A 27,975-nucleotide genomic window follows, 5' to 3' on the forward strand; every position below is an offset into this window, starting at 1 on the left:
AAAAAAAAAAAAAAAAAAGAAAAAGGGCTTGAGTATGAATTCACTCTTTAAGCCCAACTGATGGTTTGGGGAACAGGCAGTAGAGATTATTCATGAAGGGCCATCTTCTTTTTTGGTACATACTACTTTGTGAGGAAAAGCATATAGCTTTCATAGAGGAGAAAGGACAAATATGTTGTTTCTATGCTCTCCTCTCAGAACTCAGCCTGAATGCTAATGCATGTGTGGTCAACAACATAAACAGTTAACTCACACTTGTATAGACTAATCCTGCTGAAGGGACTGTAGGAGAAAAACTAATCTCACCCTATTCATTTGACACAGGAGGCCACAGAAGTCCACAATCTCCCTGTCTAAAATGATACAGTGGCCTGGCGTGGTGGCTCACACCTGTCATCCCAATAATTTGGGAGGCTGAGGCAGGCAAATTGCTTGAAACCAAAAGTTCAAGACCAGCTGGGCAACATGGGGAGACCTCATCTCTAAAAATAATACAAAAATCAGCCAGGCATGGTGACATGCACCTGTAGTCCCAGCTACTTGGGAAGCTGAAGAGGGAGGATGGCTAGAGCTCGGGAAGTTGAGGCTACAGCAAGCTGTGATCATGCCACTGTACTCTAGCCTGGGTGACAGAGCGAGACCCTGTCTCAAAAGTAAAAACAAACAAAAACAAACAAACAAACAAAACATACAGCAAGTTACCTACATAGCCAGTATGAGAGGTCAGCTCTTCCGACTTCTAGGCCTTCCACTACCTACATCATCATGCTTTTATACCTGCAGAGTCCCAGAAACACCTGGACCCAGAAACACTTGGACTGCATTGTTTTGGTGCTTTTGAGCATTTTTAAAAGAAAGTGATTAAAAAGCCAAGTGATAAGACAGGTAAATGATATATTATTTGAACAAGGAGAAAACTACCTAGAAATGTATTTTGTAATCACTTATTTCCCTGCTTTTGCTTTGGCTCAGATCTCGTCTATGACTTACTTTCATAGTTATGGGAATGACTTCGAGTTCATTAACTTTTGATGAACTAAGATAACCAAGAGTATAAATATGGAAGCTGATTTTAAAAAGCAGTTATTGTCAGTATGAGAGATGAATGTTCTATAAATCATGGGGTGGGCAGTTAAATTCCACTGTTACAGTTTTGTTTGTATTTGCTCACAGACAGTTATATATTTTTAGAGTATTTGTAACTGTAAGTCATTTGTCTGGAATTTTCTCTCTCCTCTTCCCTCTCTAGAAGAAAATAGTAATTAAAAAAAGAAAACACTAATCTATGCCTCAAACGAAAACAATCCAACTGATTCACAGGAAGAATAAACTTTTTTCACCAACGTTTTTGTTATAACAGAAACTCATTTCCTCTTGACTATTTTATTTTATAAAAGAAAATATTAAATGCATTAAACTCAAACTATCAGGAATTAAAAAATACAGAACACTTCTGGTCACCATCAGGTTCCAATTCCATCAAACCAAGACATTGTTTCTCAAATCCTAGAAAAATGTTCGTGACCTTTTAGGTGAAAAAACACAGAAGCAAACTATGTATGATTCAAATTTTATTACAAAAATGTATGTTTCTAAAATACAGACCTGCAAGCATGCACATCTATAGATACCAGACACACGTGGGCTATCACGGGAGTGCGCCAGGGAGGCTTTAACTCTTATTATACACTCTTCTGAACGTTTAATTTCTTTTTCTTTTCTTTTTTTGAGACAGGGTCTCACTCTGTTACCCAGGCTAGGGTGGGTGACAATCACAGCTCACTGCAGCCTCCACCTCCCGGGCTCAGGTGAGCTTCCCACCTCAGCCTCCTGAGTAGCTGGGACTACAGGCGTCCGTCATCATGTCTGGCTAATTTTCGTATTTTTAGTAAAGACGGGGTTTCACCATGTTGCCCAGGCTGGTCTCTGACTCTGGGCTCAAGCAATCTGCCAGCCTCAGCCTCCCAGAGTGCTAGGATTACAGGTGTGAGCCACTATGCACAATCCCACCCCCTCTCCACAGACAAGGTCTCATTCTGTCACTCAGGCTGGAGTGTAGTGGCGTGATTGCAGCTCACTGCAGCCTCAACCTCTTGGGCTGAAAAGATCATCCCACCTCAGTTTCCTGAGTAGCTGAGGCTACAGGCACAGGATAACATGTACAGGTAATTAAAAAATTTTTTTTTGTAGAGACAAGGTCTCATTATGTTGCCTAGGTTTGAACTATTAATTTCTTATGATGCATGCTCCAGTTGTAATTTTAAGAAATTAAATATAGTGTTGAGCATTATGATGCTGCTAAAAATAACACTTTTTTGCATACTGAAAAGTGACAACATCAACAAATCTTCAACTCTAGGAGAAATGAACAGAATTCTATGGATTGGCCACTAATACTCTTCGTTTTGAGCTTTGACACGGATTCTGAATGACTCTGGACTGAAAATTTATCAATTTATTTTGTGTTTCCCATTGTTATCTATTTACTTCTTTATATTGATACAACGGTTAGTTGGAGAGGTGTAATAATTGGGTGGGGGCATCACCCAGAATAATGAAGATGAAAATTTAGGTTGAAAACAAAAGACCATTTGTACAATTTCTGTGTGGCATCATTTGTTCTAGATCTACATTTCTATTTCTGGAAATACTCTAACAACAACATCAGTCAGCTTTCGTTGAGCATTTATACTCTGTGCTTTACTCCTATTGACTCACTGAATCTTCATTACAACCCTGTGAAGGAACAAAGACAATCTTGTTCTAGTGACAGAGAAAGAATGTGAACCCACACTGTCTGGTTTCAGAGCCCAAACTCAACAACTTCTTTAAATTAGAATACTGTGTTAGGTTCATATAAGTGATCATTTATATGCTGTTTTTGGTAGGTGTCAGACCCAAATTCCCTACTGTTTTATTTGGGGGAAGAAAGCATTGGGATGAATACCCTTCTATACTCCAGTATATCTTTTGGTACAGAAATGCATTCTAGACTGTGGTGAGTGCTATTCTCTATGGCATGGTGTACACAGGCATGCACGGTGCACCCTGAGCCACCTGGATTCTGAAAGATTCTAAGTGTTGAGAATCTCCACTTTACTATACCAAGTTGCTTTAATTTTCAGTACACGTAACAAATGCCAGATAACAAAAATGGAACACTCTGCGTTCATTTCCTAATTCATTCCTCACTAGAACTTGGTGAACACACAAATATGATGTGTATTACAGAAATACTTTAAAGTTGTTCTTGAGTGCGCTGAGAGGGGCTGCCATTGTGACTAAATAAGTGCTGTTAAAAATATTTATTGTTTTGTTCACAAGTGCTGTAGGTCTCCTGTATTTTAGCTGATTAATTAGGTGTTTGCTAACAAGGTCGGATCTAACCAGTGATGTGTGGCATGTCAGTGTAACTGGAAATAGACCAAAAAACACTGTCACACAGCCAGACCAAACTTGCTCCCTGGTCTCCATGCTCAGGGGGTCAGCAAATTACTTCACTATTACAGCTGAATATTTTTGGCAAGGATGTGAAATAGAAACCCCAGTTTGGGGAGGAGGGTGGAAGGCTGGGAACAAAATGCTTTTATAATGGATGATCCATTGTGCCATCTGTGTCTGGAGGTATTTAAGAATTTTATTTTGACTTCATCTGACATCATGATTTTTAAAAGGATGTCAAAAGCAGACATGGCATGAGTTCCTGCAGACTCTGTTTCAGTCCACAGATCATTTTAATCCTGTTTATTCTAAAATGACTTCTCTGTATCTTTATTAGACTCTTTGGATTCTAAAAGGCAAAACCCCACACGTGAACTGTCACGTTCAGTTTTTTCTTCCACAACAAACTAACTGTCCTATAGCACAGATACTGAAAATTAACAATAATTGAGGTTTGAAAGTGGAAACCAGCCGGGCACAGTGGCTCACGCCTGTAATCCCAGCACTTTGAGAGGCCGAGGCGGGCGGATCACGAGGTCAGGAGATTGAGACCATCCTAGCTAACACGGTGAAACCCCGTCTCTACTAAAAATACAAAAAATTAGCCGGACGTGGTGGTGCGCACCTGTAGTCCCAGCTACTTGGAGGCTGAGGCAGGAGAATGGCGTGAACCTGGGAGGCGGAGCTTGCAGTGAGCCGAGATGGCGCCACTGTACTCCAGCCTGGGCTACAAAGCGAGACTCCGTCTCAAAAAAAAAAAAAGGAAAGTGGAAACTTAGGAAGATATAAAAATAATATATTTCAGTCTATTTTAATCATTGCTCCATCGGACACTAATAGTCAGAAAGACTGGAATTTCTGTGGATGGCTTACTTAAGTCTGTATTACACATTTTCAAGTAAAATTAATCTAATGCAAACTCTTTCCCAGGTCACACTGATTCATGAGAATTGGAGAGCCAGAAACAGAAGCCAGGCAGTATGGCCCCAAGCTGAGGATAATGTTATACACTGTGAGAGGCAGTGCACGTGGTCACAAGCAAAATCAGGCTGGTGAGGCTCACAGGGAATTACTGTAAGTCATAAAATCATCCAGGTCAGTTTTCTGATAATTAGCTTCAATTTCAAGAAGGAAGGGTGAGCAGGAATCCCAATGAATACGAGAAAGAATAAGAAAGACAAAAAAGTAAGTGCCTATCAGACCAGGTGCAGTGGCTAATGTCTGTAATCCCACCACTTGGGGAGGCTGAGGCAGGTAGATCACCTGAGGTCAGGAGTTCGAGACCAGCCTGACCAATATGGTGAAACCCCATCTCTACTAAAATACAAAAAGGTGGCTGGGTATAGTGGTGGGCACCTGCAGTCCCAGCTACTCGGGAGGCTGAGACACGAGAATCGCCTGTACCCGGGAGGCAAAGGTTGCAGTGAGTCAAGATGGCACCTCTACACTCCAGCCTGGGTGACATGGCAACTCTGTCTTTAAAAAAAAAAAAAAAAAAAAAAAAGTAAGCACCTATCAAAATGAAGACTGGGAAAAGACTCCCTTCTCTCCAAGTTCTTGCTCAAGGGTCCCTTCTTTGCCCACCTCATCTCAAACAGCCCTCACCCTGACTACTACCACTTGCTGTTCCCACAACTGGAGTTAATTTCTTCACAGTATTTATCACCTCCTGACATATTATAGGTCTACTGTCTATCTCCTGCACCCCACCTAGAATGTAAGCACCGCAGGGACAGAGGCTCTGTTCTTGTTTTGTTCACACTATATTCACAGCCTATACCTATGCTTGAGACCGAGTAGAAATCCAAGTAACAATTTTTACTTCATATTTTTTTAGAGATGGAGGTCTCACCATGGTGCCTAGGCTGGCCTCAAATTCCTGGGTTCTAGCAATCCTCCCGCCTCAGCCTCCAGAGTAACTGGAACTACAGATGTGTACCATTGCACCTGGCTCAAATTCAATAATTATTTGCTGAATTTAACGAATGAATTAATGGAGTCTCTCCTCTCATAAACGTTTTAACTGAAAACATTTTATGTCAGCATTTCTAATTGATAATATACTGGTAATAGTGGGTACAAACAGGGTAGGATTTTTTTAAAGGCAGTTCTATAAATAATGAGCAAGTAAATAACTGAAAGACAAAGAATAAAGCATCTTACCAAACTAGCAGCCCCAGAAGACAACCTCTAGGCCAGCCAACACCAGTTTACTTTTCTTCCAGCGTTAGTCCTCAGCCAGAGGCCAGTGAGGCTACCAGATAATAAGAATCAGCAGAGGTGCTTATGGATTTTGATTCTTAGTTTTCATTCTACAGATTACCATTCTAAAGCTTTCTCCATTTCTCCTCCAAAAATGGTTCCAGCAGTTAAAAAATAATCCTTAGCTCCTGGAAAGACATTTTCCCCCAATCTTCCTCATTCCCAGGTCCTCAGGGTACCACCTACCTGTGATTTTACCCAGACTGGTTTTCTGGAAGTCAGGGTTCCTCAGCTCTTCAGTGCTTGCAGATTTCATGACAGAGTTGATAGACGACAGGGTGCTGATGAGCTGAGAGTTGAGGGAGCCAATCTGTGAGTGAGGCTCCCCAAAAGCTTCTGCCAGTTCACTGTAGTTCTCAGCCAGCAGTGTCTGCTGTTCTGCCAGCAGCTTCTGGATGCGCTCAATGTAGTGATCCAGGCCGGTCATCATTCCAGGTGGAGCCTGGGGCTGGGAGTTCTCCAGAGACTCCCCTACAGGGTCATCCCCAACCCCCACGCTCCTTCTGCTGGCTGTCAGCCCCACAGTCAACTGTGGTGGCCCACAAGCTATGGTCCTCATTTTGAGACCAACCAGATAGTTGTCGTTAATATTTATCTGCCCCACACCTGACTCTTTGGTCTTCACAGCTGATGGCCTGTCAAACCCAGAATGACCAGAAAGCAACGTTCCAACACCAATGGACCGCGTCTTGGTGGAGGAGTTGATGTCCTTGACACGGCCTTCTCCTACAGCTACTGTCCGCGTCTCCACAGTCTGGGTGCTGGTCTGCTTGTCCGAAGTGCTTAGGCAAGTGTTGGTGCAGGAATCTATGAGGGTGGCCATCTCGGTGTTGGTGAACTGGTGCACCTGTTCCAAATCCGTGCTAGTGTCCTGGTCTGTGGTACGAGGCACTGCCATGACGGCAGCTTCCACTTGGCCAACAGCCTCAGTGTTCACGCCCCGGGAGACACACTCCTTTGGAGAGCAGACAGTCACGTCAACAGAACAATCTCCACAACCGATAGACCGCACTTCTTTGAGATTCAAGTTTGTCTTGAGGAGTGTGAGGTCATTCACAGACTCCTCTGTGTTGCTGCCTGTTTCGCAGATGCTGACTTCCACACTCACACTCTTGTCACACATTTCCACAGACCTCCCAGCACAACGGTCGTGCATTTCCACCCTCTCCTTAACAATCCACCAATTCATGGGCAGCTCAGGCCCTACGACTTTGTTCTTACATTCGGGCTGGCAGGAGATGCCTACACTGTTTGTTTCCACGGAGGTCCCAACACACGTGTCCACCAGGTCTGTGTGACTGCCGACCATTTGGTCTCTGGTCTGCACCACCGCCTCCACCACCTTACTGAAAACAAGTGGCTGGGCCATCGTGGCTTTGTCAACCTTTTTCCTCGATCCAGCAGCCTGCAGCTCTTGTTTTAGTTTAGTCATCTCCCGGTCATGGGTGGTTTCTCTAAGCTGTACTTCTAGGCGATAGATCTTTTCCTTCAAGGCTTCTATGGTCTGCTGTTGCAGCTCAATTTCTTTGTCAGCTTCAGTTGTCACTCCAAGCATGGCTTCTGTCACACTGACCCCACAATTCCTCATCTCAGTAAGTGTCCCTACAGCTGCATCCTTACAGGACCTGGAGCCTCTGTGGTACACGATGATGTCATTCATGTTCTCCTCGGCACCCACAGCCACAGACCGGCACTCTCCATTCTCCCTGAACTCTGAGGAGGCCTCACAGCTGCTGTCCTGGATCTTCTGCTCCAGGGCTTGCATGTCTGCTGTAAGCTGCCGGAACTCCTTTATCCTCTGGGTGCTCTGTTCTACGCTCTCCATTTCTTCCTCCTCATAGTCGATGTATAGTTCCCCGCCACTTCTTCGGGCCTGGGAGAGCTGTTCCAGCTGGGAGGCGTTCCCTGCACTGTAGGACCGCTTCCTCACACCACAGACATTGTTCTGGGATGCAGCCCTTTGGTTTTTCAGCTGTGAGGCCAACTGCCTTTTCTCTTCTTGTAAGACAGAGATCTTTACCTGGAGCACAGGGATGGTTCGCACCTGCTCCTCCAGTTCCTTCAGGCGTTTCAGAGCAATGGCCATCTGCTCACGGATGTGCTGCAGGTGCATAGGGCTCACGTTGGTCACTGGGGTGGAGATCCCTGAGCTCAGGGGGCTGTGGCGGATGGAGCTCCCCATGGAGGAAGTGGTGGGAGCAGCTGGGGCATAGCCACCATAATCCCCATTACCTTGGTATCCATTGTGAAGCTGGTGTATGGCAGGATTGTGGTTTCCAGAACCCACAAAAGAGGGGAGGGAGCTTGTGGAGCCCATGCCTCCAAAACTGGCCAGCCTGGGCCTCCTGAACTCACCTGGTGTCATCTGCATGGTGGCTCTCTCCTGTTCCAGTCTTCTCCGGGTCTCCATCAGTGTCTTGGTGACATGAAGGTTATGCTTTGGGAGTTGTGGTGAGGGAGGTGGCAGCTGTTGATTTTCTGGGATGGTAAGAAAAGGGAGTGAGGTCTCCAGAGGGGCAGGTGGCTTTGAGATTGGAGTTGACGTAACTTGGCTTCTGGCTAGGAGGAAGTCGGGGCACTGCTTGTTGTCATCACTGTTGGAGGATGAGAGGGATTCGGTGGAAGTCCATATACCTTGCTGACCAGATGTGGTCCTGGGTTCTGGGCATGGCACGGATGGCTTCCGCCTCTTCTGGATGTTCAGTCTTTTGATGGTGTTTCCCTTCTGTATGTCATCCACATATTTGAGGAAATCTAAGTCTAGCTGATAACCATAGGGGGTCTCCACAAAGTAAGGGTCTTTTTGTTCCTTGTCCTGGTCTCCATTCAGAATATCATCTGCTTTTCCTAGAAGAGGGAGAAAAGAATATTATAATGACACGCAATACACATAATGGTAAAAACTAGTATTTGTGTTGTTGCAGTACAGCAAGCTGGTATGATTTTAAGAGTTGACACACCTATGTTGTAAACCTGGATCTACAACAACTGGGTAAGCAAGTTTTTTTTTTTTTTTGAGACAGGTCACTCTGTCACCCAGGCTGGAGTTGCAATGGCGCGATCTCGGCTCACTGTAGCCTCCGCCTCCCGGGATCAAGCAATTCTCTCCTATCTCAGACTCCTGAGTTGCTGGGATTATAGAGGCACACCACCACACCTGGCTAATTTTTACATTTTTAGTAGAGACAGGGTTTCACCATGTTGGCCAGGCTGGTCTGGAACTCCTGACCTTAGGTGATCCACCCTCCCCGGCCTCCCAAACTGCTGGGATTACAGGCATGAGTCACTGCACCTGGCCTGGGTAAGCAAGTTAATAAACCTCTCTGAACTTCAGTTTCTCCCTGAGTAAAAACGGAGATGCAAATATTTAACTCACAGGCTTAAAACAATGTAATGAGATAATGATTGTATTATTTTTAAAAATTTTATCTTAGATTCAGTGAGTGCATGTGCAGGCTTGTTACATGGATCTATTGTGTAATGATCAGCTTTGAGCTTCTAGTGTACACATCACCCAAATAGTGAACACTGTACCCAATAGGTAATTTTTCAACCCTCACTCCCCTCCTTCCCTACTTTTGTAGTCTAAAATGTCTACTATTTCCATCTTTTTCCATCTTTATGTCCATCAGTACTCAGAGATAATGATTTCAACGAGTCAAGCACACAGTAAGTCCTTACTATTTTTAAAAGAATTCATTATAAAAGACACGAAAGGCCGGGCATGGTGGCTCACTCCTATAATTCTAGCCCTTTGGGAGGCCAAGGTGGGTGGATCACCTGAGATCAAGAGTTTGAGACCAGCCTGGCCAACACGTGGTAAAACCTCGTCTCTACTAAAAATACAAAAATTGGCTGGGCATGGTGGCAGGTGCCTGTAATCCCAGTTGCTCAGGAGGCTGAGGCAGGAGAATCACTTGAATCCAGGAGGTAGAGGTTGCAGTAAGCCGAGATCGCGCCATTGCACTCCAGCCTGGGCAACAGAGCAAAAACTCTGTCTCAAAAAAAAAAAAAAAAAAGACATGAAAGCATTGTCCAGTAGATAATTTCATTGGTCATCTACAGTCTCTTTGAATATAGACAGCAGACATTAAGATTCCTGTTTTTCAAAGTGTTATCTGAGGCACACAAAAAAACCAAAAGTCAGCAGCAGACAGACAAAGTCAGCAGCAGAACCAGGAGGCCTGGGATGAGATGTCCCTGCCCCTGTCTTTTGCAGACTGGGCTGCCTTTCTAAATGGAGGCCAAGGGCACTCAGCTCCTGACTACCTCCACAGGATTACAATTTGCCTTGACACCTCCCTGGCTGAGAAAGCTGGGGCATGGGATATTTAGTGATTTACTCTGGCAGCAAGGGTACAGGCACACAGAAGAAAGACTTCAACTCTATTTCGTGTCTTCCACTTCTCAGTTTCTCTCCTCATTTAAAAACAAAACCAAACCCTGTCTTAACTATAGGAAAAGTTTTCTCTGTGTTGACTTCTTTTGGACAAAACATTCCCTATCCCAGGAACACCTTGTTTTGTATTGTGATGAGTTCAAACAGATGCAAAGAATGAAGATAAGGGCAAAACCTACATACTCCAACCACTGGATCATGTGGCATTCAGTAAATACTACTTAAGGCCAAACCAGACATTTAAAAGAGGAAACACAAGAACCTTTCAAAGCACAGACCTTGTCGCTGACCTGGGCTATGCATTTCAAATTTAAAAGCAAGGTCATTTTTATTTGTTTAAATTGTAGGATCAAGTCATGTGTTGTGTTTTCCCAGAGCCACACTAACAAGCCGTGCATTTTTAGAGCTATGGAAAGAACCCAAAAGCAATGAGTGAAAATGTAAGCCATCAGTGTCCTTGCCCTCTTCTGAGTATACAAACCCACTTGATGGCTGTCAAGTTTGAAAGAACTTCCAGCAAACCTGGTTGCTGTCCGCCCTCCCAACCCCCAGCACTGCCGAACATTTACACCGCCAGTGTGAATGCTCTGAAGAACACTTCTGTCTCCATCTGCCCGCTTTCTTCCCAAATGTTGGAAAGAAAAGTACAAAAATGTTTGCCAAGCAGAGGAATAAAAAGGACATATATTCTTTATGTCCCAATTTAAAACAATATTATATTGTTCTAGCTGTTTGATTCTAACACGTGTGGGAAGTGAATTCTATGTGAAAGAAGTGCCCAGCAGCGGTCATGCCCTAGCCTAAGAATGGGAGGGCTGGCCGGGGGCGCTGTGCCTGGAAATTTGTGCTCATGTTCATAGTGCTCATGTTAATAGAATGTAGCTGTCCTTCTCTCTTTCCTTTTTAGCTTTCATCTCCACATGGAGAAGGTGATCACTCAAAATATGCAGCCAGACCTGTTTCCAGTACTGTCTGAAATTCCATAAACAAAGAGAAACTACAGCTTGGGTGTCAGACAGGCAGGCTAATCTGGCCCACCCGGGATGTGTGTGTGTGAGCCGGTGAGTCTAAGCTGGACCCCTGTAGACCTGTGGGGTCGCTGTGGTCGAGTAAAGTGGCCAAGCAGCGCGCAGCCTTCCCGGTCACCCTCGCCCAAGGCCCCCCGGGGATTCGGCCAGCGGTGACCGCCCCACGCCACTCGCAGCTCACCTACCAGGTTGCGCCCGCTGCGCTCTCTGCCGGCCCGCGCTGCACCGCACACCAGCTCGCTCCCAGCTCACCAGGACCCAGCCTCAGACGTCCTCGATCCTCACCCCACAAGGAAGTTTCAACATTCGTGTAAACTTAGCCAGCCACGCACAAATGCCATAGGCTGAGTTTTCACCAATGAAGTCTCCCTCCGGCTGCAGTGACACCACCCCCAGCACACTCAGCTGTTCCGCATTCCTTGTTTTCTTAATGAAAACAGGAAACCGGGATCTTCTGAAAATGTGTGTTCTTCACTCCAGTTTTGCCAGTTGATTTTTAAATAAAGCTAGCACTTCAAGCATCTCTACAGAGAGGCTCTGTTTTTCCTATACTAGTCACTTCTTCATGAAAGAGTCTGTGTTCTCCTGCTCAGCCCTCGGTCACCTGAGGAGGTGCAGAGGCACAATCAGCCCCACTGTTCTCTGTGGATTCTCAGGGTCCCAGCAGCACTCACTGGCTTCAGAGCACTGCAGGATTCTGCTCAGCCCTGGGCTCATGACACGTGGCAAGTAGTTATCCTTTATCATTAATTTCAACTGAGCCTTTGCCACTGATGAAAGCTTCTTAAAAAATGAAACAAAAACAAACCTTTTTTTCCAGATACAAAAGTAGTACACGCTTGTAAAAAAAAAAAAAAAAAAAAGCCATATACAGATAATTTAAAGAACGTAAGAAAAGGCACTCAGATCTTACCATCTAGTGGCAAGCGTTAATATTTTGGTGTAACTCCTAGTTTTTCTATGTATTTATTAACATAGCTACTTTTCCCACTTAAGGATTTTCAGTAGGAAAGATGAACTGACTCCACATCAGTATTTAAAACACAACAAAACATATCACAGTTTTTACCAAAACCTAACTGGTCCATCTTTAGTTATTTCTTTAGTTCACCTTGTAGAAATCACAAAAGACATGGATCACGCTGAATTACCCCCAAATGAACTTTGGACTTCTGGGAATCAGGAGAGGTTAGAATTTAACCAAGTTAGGCTTGCTTATTTCCTAATACTGCTCAAACCAGGCTACCCAAGACTTGTAATTCAAGCTTCCTTCTCCAGCAAGTAAAAAAGTGAGATGTGTTTTCAAGGTGTCATTTTCACAAACAATTGTCCATGGTAAAAATTATTCTACAATAAAACTACCCAGTGTCATTATTTTTTTAATATCCTGCTTTCTAGTGTATGTTTGCATACATCAACATAAATTAGGCATTTATGAGTCCCTGATTTATTTCCAAACTTTAACAAGACCAAAGAACTTTTTTGTCTTTTGTACCAGACTGTAAGCATGCAGACAGCAAAAAATTTAATTAAAAAATATTTTTTTTGGCAGGGAGCGCTAGCTCAGGCCTGTTATCCCACCACTTTGGGAGACCAAGGAGGGTGGATCATCTGAAGGTCAGGAGTTCGAGACCAGCCTGGCCAACATGGTGAAACCCCATCTCTACTAAAAATATAAAAAATTACCCAAGCATAGTGGCGGGCACCTGTAATCCCAGCTACTCAGGCTAAGGCAGGAGAATCGTTTGAACCTGGGAGGTGAAGGCTGCAGTGAGCTGAGAACACTGCAATTATATATATATACACACACATATATATACACACACACATACATATATATATATATATATATATATTTTTTTTTCATTGCTTCCTCTCCCAACCACCCACCAACTATCAATATGCTGGGAAGAAAGGAGATGTTTAACAATGTTTACTGAAGGAATAAATAACTGAATATATAGTATAACATGATAATCTTGCTAGAGTACAGTGGCACCATCTTGGCTCACTGCAACCTCCGCCTCCCTGGTTCAAGGGATTCTCCTGCCTCAGCCTCCCAAGGAGCTGGGATTACAGGCGTGTGCCACCATGCCCAGCTAATTTTTGTATTTTTAGTACAGATGGGGTTTCACTATATTGGCCAGGCTGATCTCAAACTCCTGACCTCAGGTAATCTGCCTGCCTTGGCCTCCCAAAGTGCTAAGATTACAGCTGTGAGCCACTGTGCCTGGCCAACAGTATAAGAGAATAAACTTTGAAAAACATCCTGATGCTCTGAAGACAGAAGTTGTTTGTTAAATATTAGTGTTAAGGACATTTCTTACATGATACTATTTCACTTGTTATCTTTAGGTTGTGGAATTATAGGTGATTTTTATTTTGTTCTTTATATTTTATAATTTTTACAACACATGGGTATTTGTCCTTTTTTTTTTTTGAGACAGGGTCCACTCTGTTGCCCAGGCTAGAGTGTGGTGGTACGATCATGGCTCACTATAGTCTCTATCCCCTGGGCTCAAGTGATCCTCCTGCCTCAGCTTCCTGAGTAGCTGGGAACTACAGGTATGTAGCACCATGCCTGACAATTTTAATTTTTATTTATTTATTTTTAGTAGAGATGAGGTCTTGCTATTTTGCTCAGGCTGGTCTTGAACTCCTGGCCTCAAGCCCCTCCCACCTCAGTCTCTCAAAATGCTGGGATTACAGGTATGAGCCACTATACCTGGCCTGGGCATTTGTCTTAAAATATATTACAAGAAGTCACTGTTTAGAAGGCAAATGGAATTGATTGCAATAAACTGAGAAAGTTCATTTGGGAGGTGAATGAATGGGGGCAAAGACAGCTTGATGTTCTTTAGTATACATCATCCCCTCCTTCCACACTAATGGAGGCAAATAAAAGTCTATAAGCAGAAGTGTCATGTAGTATACCCCAGGAACCTCCATTAAAAAAACAGAAATAATTCTTTCATCTATGTTCTTATTTGTGCCTTCCTCCGTCCTGCTGCCTGGAATGCAGATGTGATGACTAGAACACTAGTGTAACTTTGAAACATGAGTTCATATCTAGGGTGGAGGAACAATGTACCAGAAGGAACTTGGGCCTCAAAGGACTTTGTGGATCAGAGCTACTATAACATTCCTGAAAAGCCTACCTCTATACTTTTAAGTGAAAAAGATACAAAGGTCTATTTTGTTTTAGATATTGTTTGTTTTGGTCTTGTTTACTTGGCGTTACACTGAATTCTAACAGATACTGCAGTTACTTTCCCCATTCCCTCTCAAAAATTAAGACTAGATCTTAAAAAGGAGAAAGATGCTAAATGATTAACTGGAAAAGTGTTACAATAAAACTTAAATTATTCAGGATGAAGAGGAAGTATAAAAACAACACTTTTGCCTGGCAGCGGTGGCTCACGCCTGTAATCCCAGCACTTTGGGAGGCCAAGGTGGGCAGATTGCCTGAGGTCAGGAGTTCAAGACCAGTCTGGCCAACATGGTGAAACTAGGTCTCTACTAAAAACGCAAAACATTTAGCCAGGCGTGGTGGTGTGCACCTGTAATCCCAGCTTTTCAGGAGGCTAAGGCAGGGGAATTGCTTAAACCAGGAAGGTGGAAGTTGCAGTGAGCCAAGATCACGCCACTGCACTCCAGCCTGGGCGACAGAGCGAGACTCCATCTTAAAAAAAAAAAAAAGTTTTTAAAAAAAAACTCTACCTGGGTTATAAAGAGACTCTTAACTGCTTTAAAAGTCTTTTTGGACTAACAGAACTATGCCTGCTTTCGCACAGTCAAAATTCCACTGGCTATATCTGCAACTGAAATCCTGAGAGTAACAGCTTCCAACTAAATATTCTGGAATTGGAGGGCTGTCCCTGGTGTTTACAAGAATTTTTTGAATGTCTGGAAATCCAGCGGTGGAGACTGCTCCTGGCACCACCTCTACCTTCATTATATAAACATTTATTGAAAGCTTAACTGGGTACAGAAAATGGTCCTATTCAGTGTAAGGAGTAGGAGGAAAAATTTATAAGAAATAAAATAAGATACAGTCTAGCTGAGAGATGACTACCAAACACCCTTAACATAACACTAATTGAGACCAGTTACAAAGGCATATGTCAACAATGCAGGCCGGGAGCAGAGACTCATGCCTGTAATCCCAGCACTTTGGGAGGCCAGGGTGGGCAGTTCACTTGAGGTCATGAGTTTGAGACCAGCCTGGCCAACATGGTGAAACCCTGTCTCTACTAAAAATACAAAAATTAGCCAGGTGTGGTGGTGCATGCCTGTAATCCCAGCTACTTGGGAGGTGGAATGCAGGAGAATCGCTTCAACTTAAGAGGCGGAGGTTGCAGTGAACCGAGATCGCACCACTGCATTCCAGCCTGGGCAACAAAGATTCGGTCTAAAAAAATCCAAAACACAACAACCCTGACCCCACTCTGAAAAACCAAAACACAATGCAGTATGAAAGTATGTAAACTAGTGATCAGAACAGAACCAAGTTAACCAGAGATGAGTTCTGAAGACAAGGTAAATGACAGAGTAAAAAGGTGAAGGGCCAGGGCAGCGCCTGTTGGTGCTGCTGAAGGAATGCCAAGGTTAGACAAGGAGAAGACGATGAGTACAGGAGAGGCCACCAATCTCACAGCCTGGAGCAGGGCAAGTTTTTCCACTGAAACTAGGGACTAAAAGGTGTCAACAAAGAGTGTCTTGACAATTGTGTGTGTATGAGACTGAGGTAGAGAAAGAGGCTAAATTCAATGGGACCAGTTAAAATGTTACAATACCCAGGGGGCAGTGTAGACCGAGTAAAACATTTATTCACACATTCAACTTACATTTATAATTGATACTGATAATAAAGGCACATGAATTAGTATCTACTTTCTATCTCTGTCTCTCTTTCTCTATCTCTCTAGTTTTCTGTGGATCTTCACTTACTATTTAGCATGTACTGTTCTAGGAGCTGGGAACACTGAACAAAAGGGACAAAGCCTCCGCTCTCGCAAGGCTCACAGTCTACTGGGGAGGGGATGCATAGAAAAGTAATTAAAGGCAGAAGTGAAGCAAACAGCTACATGACAGCTGTCATTGCCAGAAATTATACCAGTGTCTCAAGGTAAGTGGATGGACTGCTAACTAACACTGGGCTCCATGTCGTCTTAGGTTGGCATCATCTCTGAGCAAACTTACTCCTAGACACCAAGGGTCACAGAGTCCATTTCCTCCCTCTCTCTCCCAACTAAGTTTGCACAGTCTGCAATTTGGGGTAACCAAACACCAATGTGACAGCGTCAATTAGAGAAAACTCTCCAAGTTCAGACCAAATTCCCATGTGTTCAGAGAAAAGGTGGAATCAACAAACTGATGGCAAGTCTGCTCCTTATGTATATATTTATCTCCTATAAAACTTAGTGCTCTGTGAGAGGGGCCCAATTTACAGCCTCGAGAACAGTGCGACATTTGCTTGCAATTCTTCTGCATTAACAAAGTGAAATGGAGTTACGGGTATTTCAACAATCATTCATCTAGATTCATAAAGTACTATATGATTTTAACTTTCAGTGCAACTAAACTTGCTGTCCAAATAATACGTGGTTTGGAAAGACATAAAAATTAACGTACTTACCAGGAAGATGATTAGATCACAGGAAACTAGTCTGGGAGTACTAACCTGCTTGCAGTGATTCTCAACTGGAGGTAATTCTTCTTTTAAACCAACCAAACGAGGCGTGGAGGTGATTTTGCCCCATGAAGAGACATTTGGCAATGCCTGAAGATATTTATCCTTGTCACTGCTTGGGGTGCTACTGGAATCCAGTGTGTAGAGGCCAGAGCTGCTGCACACATTCTGCCATGCACAAGACAGGCCCTCCCTCCCCCAACAAAGAATTATGTAGCCCATAATGTCAGTAGCGCTAAGGCTGAGACAGCCTGTGCTGGAGACAGTAAGAAGAATAAAAATTCACAGATAGCAACTGAAATTTTGGCTGTATAATCTGTAGTCTTCTGCTGGGTGCGGTGGCTCATGCCTGTAATCCCAGCACTTTACGAGGCGGAGGCAGGTGGATCACCGGAGGTGGAGAGTTCAAGAGCAGGCTGACCGACATGGAAAAACTCCATCTCTGCCAAACATACAAAATTAGCCGGGCATGGTGGTGCATGCCTGTAATCCTAGGTACTTGGGAGGCTGAGGCAGGAAAATCGCTTGAACCTGGGAAGCAAAGGTTGCGGTGAGCCAAGATCGTGCCATTGCACTCCAGTCTGGGCAACAAGAGCAAAACTCCATCTCAAAAAAAAAAAAAAAAAAAAAAAAAAAAAAATCTGTAGTCTTCAAGTCTTTCATTTCCTATTGGGGCCAATAATAACACTATGCTCAGGTGACAGAGTGACAAAAATGCCACTTTTGAGTAAAAAAAGCATTCAATACTTTTCCACATACTCTACCACAATGAGCCATTCTTTAACATGAGCAAAAATCACTGGGGTGAAATAATGTGTCCTGTGGACTTTATAACGGAAGAGACTTTGATATTATTACTTTATCTATTAATTAGGACACACTGACTTCTTTGTTCTGATTTCACTGCTGCACACTCTAGGCCCAATTACTGACTGATGGTGCTGTGAAAAATAATTACACTCTTGTGCCACAACTTTCACACACTATTTATGTGTTTTTCTTCGCCAGATACCACATCTGACGTTGAAACTGAAGAACTTTGCTAATTCCCATTAATGTTATTGTCCCCTCTCAGATGAAGCATGAAGATTTTGCCTGAAGAGCTGAGTCAGTCCTAGAGAAGTACATAATTATCACAGATTTCCACATTTAAAAGCCCCAGAGTGTAAGCATCCTGCTGTTCAAAGCAGTCAAAAAGATTCCACGTCAGCAGGAAAGCAAAGTAGGATGAACTCAGGAAGAGAGGCAAGTTCTCATGAAGCTAATTACTCAGAGTATGAAAGTAATTAAGTTAGCACATCAACTTTTCCAAGAGTGGAAAGTGTTCTAAGAAGACAGGGAAGTACAACAGCGTCCTTCTGAACGGGTTTAGCAGGCGGCATCTCCTGATGACACTGTTCGCATTAAGCTCTTTGAGACCCAGTAGCTTCGCTTCCTATATCAAATTTGTGTGAGGAACACCATTTCTTAGAGAACACGCAATAAAAAGGGTAGCAATATGAGTGTTCCTCCTTCTGGCTTAAAAGAATGTATAGCAAATGAGATTTTCTTTTGCTCTTGCATTTACCAAAGAGTTATTTTTAAGCCTGCTCTTTTCCCTCCCAGATAAAACCCACTCATTCAGTCATTCAAATGATGAGCACCTGCCAAGTGCTAGGCTTTTTCTAAGAAGCCTGAAATCCTTCTCCTCACAGAGTTTAAACTGCCTATTGCAATTTTACCAATACCTCTTCAGGTTATAGGTAGGTAGGTAGGTATGTATTCATTCATTCTTTTAGAGACAGGGTCTCACTCTGTCACCCACGGTGGAGTGTAGTGGCACAGTCACAGCTCACTGCAGCCTTGAACTCCCCAGCTCAAGTGATCCTCCTGCCTCAGCCTCTCTAGTAGCTAGGACTACAGATGTGTGTCACCAAACTTGGCTAATTTTTAAATTTTTTATAGAGATGGGGTCCCACTATGTTGCCCAGGCTAGTATAGTTGTTTTAAATAGCTACCTAAACACTTCATGCAAATAAAATTGTAACATTAAAGAAGGCAAAAGTATTTGCCAGAAGTTCATAAGAAATACCAGGTCAGTTGACACATATGTAGCATAACTGCAATTTTACAGGCTTGGTTTGTTTATATGATTAAGTTAGAATGTGGTGTTGCTTCCTGTACTCCTCTTTCTAACTCCTTTTGGCTTCTCCCCCCAAATCTTTGGATTTCCTCTCATGGATACTCTTATCTTGACTTTTTTTTTTTTTTTTTAACAGATATTAACTTGCACACTACTCCTATATCTTCCACTGTCTCTCATCACTACCCCTCTCCATATCAGCTCCATCTTCCATGTTTACCTGTTCCCACACTCCGTAAAGAGAATGCTGATCTAAGGAAGATGCAGTTGTTACACTGAAAGATGGACGTATTCTTTCATTCAGCAAATATTTATTATGTGCCTGCAATAGGCCAAACACTGCTAGGTGCTAAGCAAAACAGACACAGAGCCTGTCTGGGTAGAACTTATGAAGTATAGGAGGAGACAGACAAGTGATCACATAAATAACAACCATACTAAGTGTTGTGAAAGTAAAATATAGGCGTTATGCTGGAACAGAGCAGGGACCCCGCCTAGGCTACGGGTAGGGAGGGTTCTTCAAGGGAGTGGTAGCTAAGGAATCCACCGGGCAGTGTGCTGGGGATGTGTGGAGGGATGGGAGAAATTCTAGGCAGAGGAAAGAGCATATGCAAAACCTGCCACTTTTAAGAACTGGGAAGGGGACTTTGCAAAAACTGCAGTGAGGCAGAAAGGGGACAGACAGAGCCCTAACCCAACAGCACCCTGGGGATCAAGTTTTTGCATCACAGATGCATTGGTAAGCTATTGAATGGTTTTAAACAAGGGAGTGAAATGATCAGATTTGCATTTTAATAAGATTGCTCTGGCTAGATGCTGGAGATTAAAATTCTCCTCAGTATCCTCCATTAGGGTTTCCATGGATTATTCAAGTCCCCATGAATTTTTGTCTAGGTATAACAAATTCCTTTGCACCATGTGAATTTTATCTACCCAATTAGAAAATAAGTGGTAATAGTAAGACAAGTTCTGGTGGTATTCAGCCATTAGAACTTTGACACTGTCTGCATTTGGGCTAGCCAGCCTGTAGCCTTAACTCTGTCTGCCCCTAATACTTAGGGGGAAACTGAGAAGGCCCAACAAATTCCAGCTACTCTGGGCTGACCTGGAGACCAGCATCAGGTCTCCAGGCTTGTCTTCTAGGGCTGTTACCTCATTCTGCTATTGGAAAAAAAAAAAAAAAAAATTCTTTAAACCAGTGGATGACTCACCACAGAGAAGTGATGGGATTCCTTTTCTGAAGGTTATTAAAGTATGAGAAATCTAACCCGGGAAGGACGGATATGGCATGAGTGAGGGCAGGAAGAAAGAGGAGACAACATTTTAGGGAATCCAGGTTCTGATTTAGCATGTTGAGATGCAGAACACAGACTCGCTCTGTGTTTGAAACTCTAGGATGGGAAGAGCAAGGACTGAAAATGCCCGTGAGGCTAAGACAACACAGACCCTGGCAGCCAGCAAGTGTCTCTGGAGGCAGGAGAGAAAGGCGGGCAGCACGCTGTTTCCAGCTTTATGTACCTCTCCACCCACACCTGACCAGGGCCTGAATTGGCCAATAGGGAAAGCTAAAGGCAGATGATAGGGCCTGGGGAACTTAAGCAATATACTCTGAAAATGCAAAACTTCTACCCACCAGATGGTCTCCGACAAGCTGAATTTCAGGTTGGCTTGCCTCTAGTGTCCCGCGTGTTACTGCCTACCACAGATCTTGTTGCAGGTGACCCATACTGTCAGAGATAAATACATATCTAGAACTCAGATAACACCCTCTGCCTACCAGTTATTATTCTCAATCGTCGTAAGACATCAGATTGGCTATTTAATGCCAGTGTCAAGGGTCTATTTGATTCAAACTCTTTTGAACCCCCACTAGCCAAATCTAGGATAATCTGAGCATTAAAATAATATAATTAATGATAGTAACAAGTTACAATCCAGTGAATAAACTAGGTATCTACTTGTGAGTCCACTATGCTATAATAAATATGTTGGAATACCAACTAATACAAGGAATTATGTAAACAGAAAATCACCATGGACCAATTATTAGAACAGTGGCTGATTCAGGTAGGAATTACTAGCTAAGGTTAGTGGATAGATATTTCCTACCAAAGACTAGGACACTGGTGTGGTCTCAGAATATCTCACCAGAAAATAACATCAATCATAAAAAAAAAAAAAAAAAGGTGACTCTTTGATGAGAAAGCTGACAAATAACCACCTCGACCAGGTGATCAAAGCTGACATCACATATTTGCACAGGGAAGAGCAGAGCGTCACTTTTGCACTGTCCTGCCGAGAAGACATGGCCTAGACCCTGCTTGAAACACATTCTATAGAACGTCAGACCTCTCTTTTTAAAACCATTAAGGCCATGAATAAAAGGTAAAAATGAGAACTTTTCAGATGGAAGGAGACTAAAAAGACATGACAATTGCATTTCTACACACACACACACACACACACACACACACCCACCCACGGAACAAATATGGTAAAATGTTAACCACTGGGAAATCTGAATCTGGGTGAGGGAGCCATGAGAGCTCTTTTAACAACTTTTCTGTATGATTAAAATTATTTAAAAATAAATTTTATTTATGTCTTTCTTCGTTTGCGCATCAATGTCCTTAGGGTGCATGAGTGCAGTCAGCCTGTCACCAGGGAGCACAGACCAGACTCTGCTATTGCTCATAATGCAAATATGCAGCCTGTTTTCAGGGGCAGATGGCTTTGCTTTCCTGTATTACATATTATTTGAGAAATTTTACATTTGTTTCAGGTATTCCTGGAAACGTCTACAACTTCTCAATTACTATCCTTGCAAATTGATGTGCCAGGAGCTCCATTTTAAAGAATAAAGCCTAAAAGCTCTTTTCTGTGGCATAAAATGTCAACAATTTAACCCCAATCCAGCACCTCCCAGGTTTCTCCCCAGCCCAAACCTCAACATACTGGGAAACTTTCAAGCTTATCTATCTTTGCTCATTCTATCCCCTCTACCCAGCTCATTCTATACCTCTACTCTTCCCCATACTCTCCCATCTGTCAAAATCAGCTGCATCATCCTTTTTAAAGGGCCCAACCCAGATGTCTCATTTTTGTAAAGCCCTACTTACCCTCAACTGCTCTGTCCTGGGAAGAACTGGTCCCCTTCTTCCCTCTTTTTTCCTAAGTCACTTTGCCTATATATGCCGAACTGTTAGCAGGCACATGCCTGTGTTTCTACCAGACTCTAAGTGTCTAGGGGAGGCAGAAGTCAAACTTTTTTTTTGAGACGGAGTCTTGCTCTGTCGCCCAGGCTGGAGTGCAGTGGCGCGATCTCGGCTCACTGCAAGCTCCGCCTCACGGGTTCACACCATTCTCCTGCCTCAGTCTCCTGAGTAGCTGGGACTACAGGCGCCCGCCACCACACCTGGCTAATTTTTGGTATTTTTAGTAGAGACGGGGTATCATCATGTTAGCCAGGATGGTCTCGATCTCCTGACCTCGTGATCCGCCCGCCTCGGCTTCCCAAAGTGCTGGGATTACAGGCGTGAGACACCACACCCGGCCCTCAAGCAGTATTTATGTTTGTATTCCTCAGTACTTGGCGCTTGGTACATGGCCCTCTTAGTATCTGTTGAAGTGAAAAGCCCCACATCTAGGCATCTACTGATGAATAAGTATAACAGAGGAAGAGAGGAAGACATGTAGTGATTTAAAGCAGGCACTCTGGGACCAGACTGCCTGGGTTTGAATCCTGGCTCTGCTGCTTTGCAGCTGTCAGCAAATTAGATTATATTCCAATTGTTTGAGAAAATAATAGTACCTGCATCAGTGTGTTGTCACTTAGAACAATGTGTGGGTTCTATTGTCACTACTAGTGGTACCGGATCACCCTCTGTTGTCTGGAGAAGCACACAACCCTGGCCCCCCAGAGAGGATCTAGAACTCTTCCTCCTCTATACCCTGCCCCCAACCCCATGAAGTCAGGGTTTAAGGTATTTGTGATACTTGTTCAAGATCAAGTAAGTCTGCTAAAATCTTGAGTTCTACTTTGATTTCTTCTTCTTAGAGTGGATGAGGGAGATGCCAGCAGGGCCCTGTAGGGGATGTGTGAGTGTGTGGGTGCACTGCTTGGGCAGAGAGGTATGTACTAGTTAGATAAGGGGGAGGCCTAGTCCAGCACAGGAAGGAAATAAAAGCAAAAGCAGACAAACAGCCCCTAACTTTTGGAGTATATTATGGCCAGGTTAAAATATCTCCATCTCACAACATGAGGACAAAGATGAGTGCTGATTATTCTGCACACTCATTCTGCAGCTCTCCTGAAGTCCTCAGGGCACAGTGCTCTCTAACACACCATGCAGAGACGGTGCTTTAAACCACCTAGAGCACCTCCATGGTAGTCATCCTGAATGGCCTGCCTAGGCTGGGGGAAGGTATACTTTTCTTTTCATAAAACAAGAACAGGAACTATGATCACTTCCTAGTTCATGGATGAGCAATGGGCAGGAGGGCCCTGGAATCATACAATGCAGTGATGTGATTCATACCCTTAAAACGAGGGGGTCAGTGGGACTCTGATTTCCAAAGTTCCTTCCAGGCTATGAGTAGCTGTTGACTATACTTGATACAAAATTTCTTAACATGGCATGCTATGTAACCAGGTGAAGAAAAATGAATCACAGCAGGTGTCAGACCAGATGAGCTCAGGCAGACAGAGCCTGCGGTCTTCCCCTCTGCACATCCCACTCAGTGGCACCTTTCCAGCTGCATCCTAACTGGCATGACCTAACGATCCCCAGTGCAGTGTCCCTCCTGGGTATTGCCAGTTCTACTTTGGGCATGATTTTAGAGGCCAGAAGCCAGGCTGCATGTAAGAGTGAGGGGAAGACAGCGGAAAGGGTTACTATTCTCAGTAGTGGAACAGCCTGTCTTAATAAAGGGCACATTGTGCTAGGGAGGCATGTGATGGTAACAGGGGCCTTGCGGTTCATACAGTGGCCCTCTTCTCCAGTGTTCAGTGCCGACTACAAGAGGCAGCAACTCTTCACCCCAAATCTGTCTCAAAAGAGCCAAAATGCCATGGGTACCTCAGTGCAACCCCAACTATGCTGCTCTCTAATGTCCACTGTCTAATTTTAAAAGTTATTGCTGAAATACAGCCCAAATCGATCATGCATGCACAGAAGAGAATGAGCTTGGACTGTTATTTTCCAAACTTTCTTCAAAAGTAACATGCTGTTCTAAGCGTAAAAAGGAAATGTGCCAGTCCAGAGAGTAACTCTGTGAAAAGCAGAAAGGAGCACCGGCTCACTGAGGGATAAAACAGGCTTTTCTAACAAAACATTACAGTTTTTTGGCCAGGGGGAGGTGAGGGGCAGTGGAAAACTATTATTTGTATGAATCCCTGTCCTTATTTTGTTTTATAGTGTTTATAAGAGAAAAAGAAGCCAGCTTTAATGAATATTGAGCAACTCCCTATTAGAAAAACAGAGCTGAAAACAAATACCCAAAGATGGACTTAGCAACAAAAAAGGAAATTCTTGAATTGAACTAAACCTTAAACTTAAAAACTCAAATCTTAGCATATATATATGTACAACCATTCACTCCTGCAACAATGACATCTTTATGTTAAAGCCATAGGTAAAGCTGAAATTTTCACTGGACCAAAAATCAAGTACTGGGTTATTCTTTCTGGCTTGAAGTAAAAGCAAATCTTTTTCACAACACACAGAGCTCGAGTTTATATTTCACCAACCCCCACTCAAACATCATGCTCTCCTCCTCTCTTTCTTTTGTGGGCATTCTTACTTACCCACCCAGAAACAAAATAACTGTGATTTTCAGCGAGCAGGAAGCCAGGTCTCAGGCAAACTTCCCTCAGCATTAAAGGGACTCCACACATTAGCAGGCATAGAGCCCAGGAGCTGTTGCAGAGAATTTATTTATACCCATTTGGAATTTCCTGACGAACTAACAGCCTGCTGGCCACGGGGTTTAATTCCAGGACTCTCGGCGTCAGTGAGACAGCAAAAATTACCAACTAACAAAACTGCTAGCAAGATCTTAAAAAAGAGACAAAGACTTCTCTCATCTCCCTTCTGATTTTTCACACTATCCTCATACTCTTTAGACATATGAAATGCTGACCTAGAAATGCAGCTGTAAGCCTGTTAATTCTAGGAAGAAATCAGAAAGGCAGCAAATGTTTCCTTATTGTTTGTGCTGACTTACTCCCTCTTTTCCCAACCCTCCACTGCAGAGAAAGGCTCTCTGTTATAATTTAAGCTATAGCACAGCAGATGGCTTGTGAAGGAAATGATTTAGTTTTATGCTGAACCGAGGCTGGAGTGGAGGCAAGTGGTTCCTTTTTGGTTTCAACATATAATTAGAAGGCTAAAAACAATTACCATTTGTAAATCATAGGCCCAAGCCTCTTTCCCTTGCTCTGTACCTTCATACACTTAAACACTGCATTGCTAACATCTTCAGCAACCTTTGTTTTTGTTTCAAAAAGTTAGTAAGAATGGTATGTTCCCCTAATGATTTAAATTCATCACCTCAAAAAAAAAAAAGTTTTTTTGGGACAGTGTATCACTCTGTCACTTAGGCTGGAGTGCAGCAGTGCAATCACAGCTCACTGCAGCCTCAACCTCCTGGGCTCATGTGATCCTCCCACCTCAGCCTCCAGGCATATGACACCATGCCCAGCTAATTTCTGTATTTTTTTGTAGCGATGGGGTCTTACTATGTTGCCCAGGTTGGGCTCGAATGCCTGAGCTCAAGAAGTCCTCCGGCTTTGGTTTCCCAAAGTGCTGGGATTACAGGCATGAACCAACACACATGGCCCAAAATTTTTTTTTTTCAAAAGCTGAAGAAAACATTTTTGTCAAAAGTAAATGATAAAATAAAGCTCAAGAGAATTTTTAGAGTTATGGGTATGTTCTAAAACTGGATTGTGGATATACAACTGTCCACATTTATTAAAACTTATCAAACCATACACTTAAAATGGGTGAATTCTATGGTATGTAAAACAGCTCAATAACATTTAATTTTTAAGTCAAAAAAAGGAAGAAATAATGTAACCCAAATCTCTTAATAATGGAGGTCTTGTGGAAAGTAATATGAAATTATTTGGATCTGCTATTTCAAAATATCTGGCACTTGAAGCTTTGTTGTTAGTTATTTTTTAATCTGTTGGTTTATTTGGTATAAACCAAGCCCAAATAAGTGCCATGGTCTTATAGAGTTTAATCTTTGTATCTTCACACAGGAAAATGTGTGTCTCAAAGATAATCACCTTTAAGGTCTCCCATCAGTAACTGTGGTCACCAGTAAGAGAATAGACAGAAGGAAAGTAAATGGAATAAGGCAGGGCATGTGCAGGCACCAAGATGAGCCAAACTAGGCAGGTCTAGTAGATTCTCATAAAACGATGCCTCTCTCTACACAGCTGTCCCCTGTTTTGAATTTTACAAAACAGGCTATTTAGAGTCATCCCTCATCTTTGTTAATCTGTTTTATTGTTTAGAACTGGCTTTGCTTGCCTGCCATGTGATAAAATTCAGTAAATCTTGTTCAACTAGTGCCACATTTACTCAATGTACTTAGACACAGGTGAAGAAGGCATTTAAAAGAACCCTTTTCTGGGGGTGGGGTGGTGGCTCATGTGTGTAATCCCAATTCTTTGGGAAGCTGAGGAAGGATTACTTGAGCCCAGGAGTTTGAGACCGGCCTGGATGACACAGTGAGACCCTGTCTCTACCAAAAAAAAAAAAAAAAAAAGCCAGGTAAGGCGACTTGCCCGTATAGTCTCGGTTTCTTGGGAGCTGAGACTAGCAGGATTACTTGAGCCTGGGAGGCTGAGACTGCAGTGAGCTATGATCGTGCTACTGCACTCCAGCCTGGGTGACAGAGTGTTCTGGTATTACTCCTTAGTTACATTATTATATCCCAAACCAAGAATTAATACGGGCTGGGTGCAGTGGCTCATGTCTGCAATCCTAGCACTTTCGGAGGCCAAGGCAGGAGGATCACTTGAGCTCAGGAGTTTGAGACCAGCCTAAGCAAAATAGTGAGACCTTGTCTCTATTAAAAAAAAAAAATACACACACACGTAATTTTAAAAATATCAAAAGACTTGTTCTTAAAAGTTAAATGAGTAAAGTACTGAATGTAGTGTTTCTTGATCCCGCAAAAAAAAAAATTCTGCTACACTTTTATTCATAAATATTGTGTTCTGGTAAGAGTATAGATTATATAAAGCAGTCGAAGCAATTATTTTGCTAAAGTAGCTTGTATCTGACCCTGTGGGTGTTTGCCTGTGTGCTTCTGTGAAGGTGAGGTCCAGCAGAAAAAGTCATTGTATGCAAATAAATGTCTAGTCCTTTATCAGATGATGACAAGGGCTGGGAAGGGAAACAATTAAAAATATGAACCCCTTTTGCCTGGAAACCATCAGTCACAAAGGTTCCCACTGAAGAGAGAAAGACACACCTATCTGCCTTCACTCTCTCAATATACGTACAAAGAAAGAAGCCAAATAAGATGTGGGAAGATGAAGATGTACTCAAGGCTTGGCCTCTGACAGGCAGAGAGTAGCCAGAAAAGGTGACGCCCAGTGAGCAAAGGAACCTGATGGAGACAAAAGCCTTCTGTGATACAAGCTGGATGAGAGTATACCAGTACAGTCTTTATCCCTGGGATAGTGACTTCAGAACTTTGAGACCTGAACCTTCAGTTCTTATGTTTAACAGGATTACTGCTGCAAGACTTTTCCCCCCAGAGGGCCTGCTCCCTTTGTCTAGAGGTAAGAACAAAGTTAAATTAAGTAGTTTGTGGTGGCCTGAATTATACTGTGGACAGGTCAAGATGCCTATTTCCTGACATCCACTGAATTTACCTTTCTTCCCCAATGTTCCCTGTCCCTGTCTTTCCCCACCACCCGCTGTGCACAATTCTTCTGGACTCCACTGCTCCAGGTGCCTTTTACATACACGAACTCATTTAATCCTCACAAGCCTACAGCAAGGTATGA

At 43.2% G+C, this 27,975-nt stretch overlaps 1 protein-coding gene across 4 annotated transcripts in view; it reads right to left on the minus strand.

Annotated features, from left to right (window-relative positions):
• The window catches only part of KANK1 (KN motif and ankyrin repeat domains 1), a 257,723-nt gene that overhangs the window by 26,817 nt on the left and 202,931 nt on the right, over window positions 1-27,975 (minus strand). For 3 of the 4 annotated variants that reach the window (XM_011970130.1, XM_011970128.1, XM_011970129.1), the window contains one exon: window positions 5,890-8,550. In XM_011970130.1, the coding sequence (XP_011825520.1) occupies window positions 5,890-8,550 (2,661 nt within the window). Of the gene's footprint in view, window positions 1-5,889; window positions 8,551-11,315; window positions 11,760-27,975 lie in introns of those variants that run through there. The other variant, XM_011970131.1, reaches the window with a different exon arrangement.

The sequence above is a fragment of the Mandrillus leucophaeus genome, unplaced genomic scaffold, assembly GCF_000951045.1.
Source record: "Mandrillus leucophaeus isolate KB7577 unplaced genomic scaffold, Mleu.le_1.0 Scaffold93, whole genome shotgun sequence".
Taxonomy (NCBI): Eukaryota; Metazoa; Chordata; class Mammalia; order Primates; family Cercopithecidae; genus Mandrillus; species Mandrillus leucophaeus.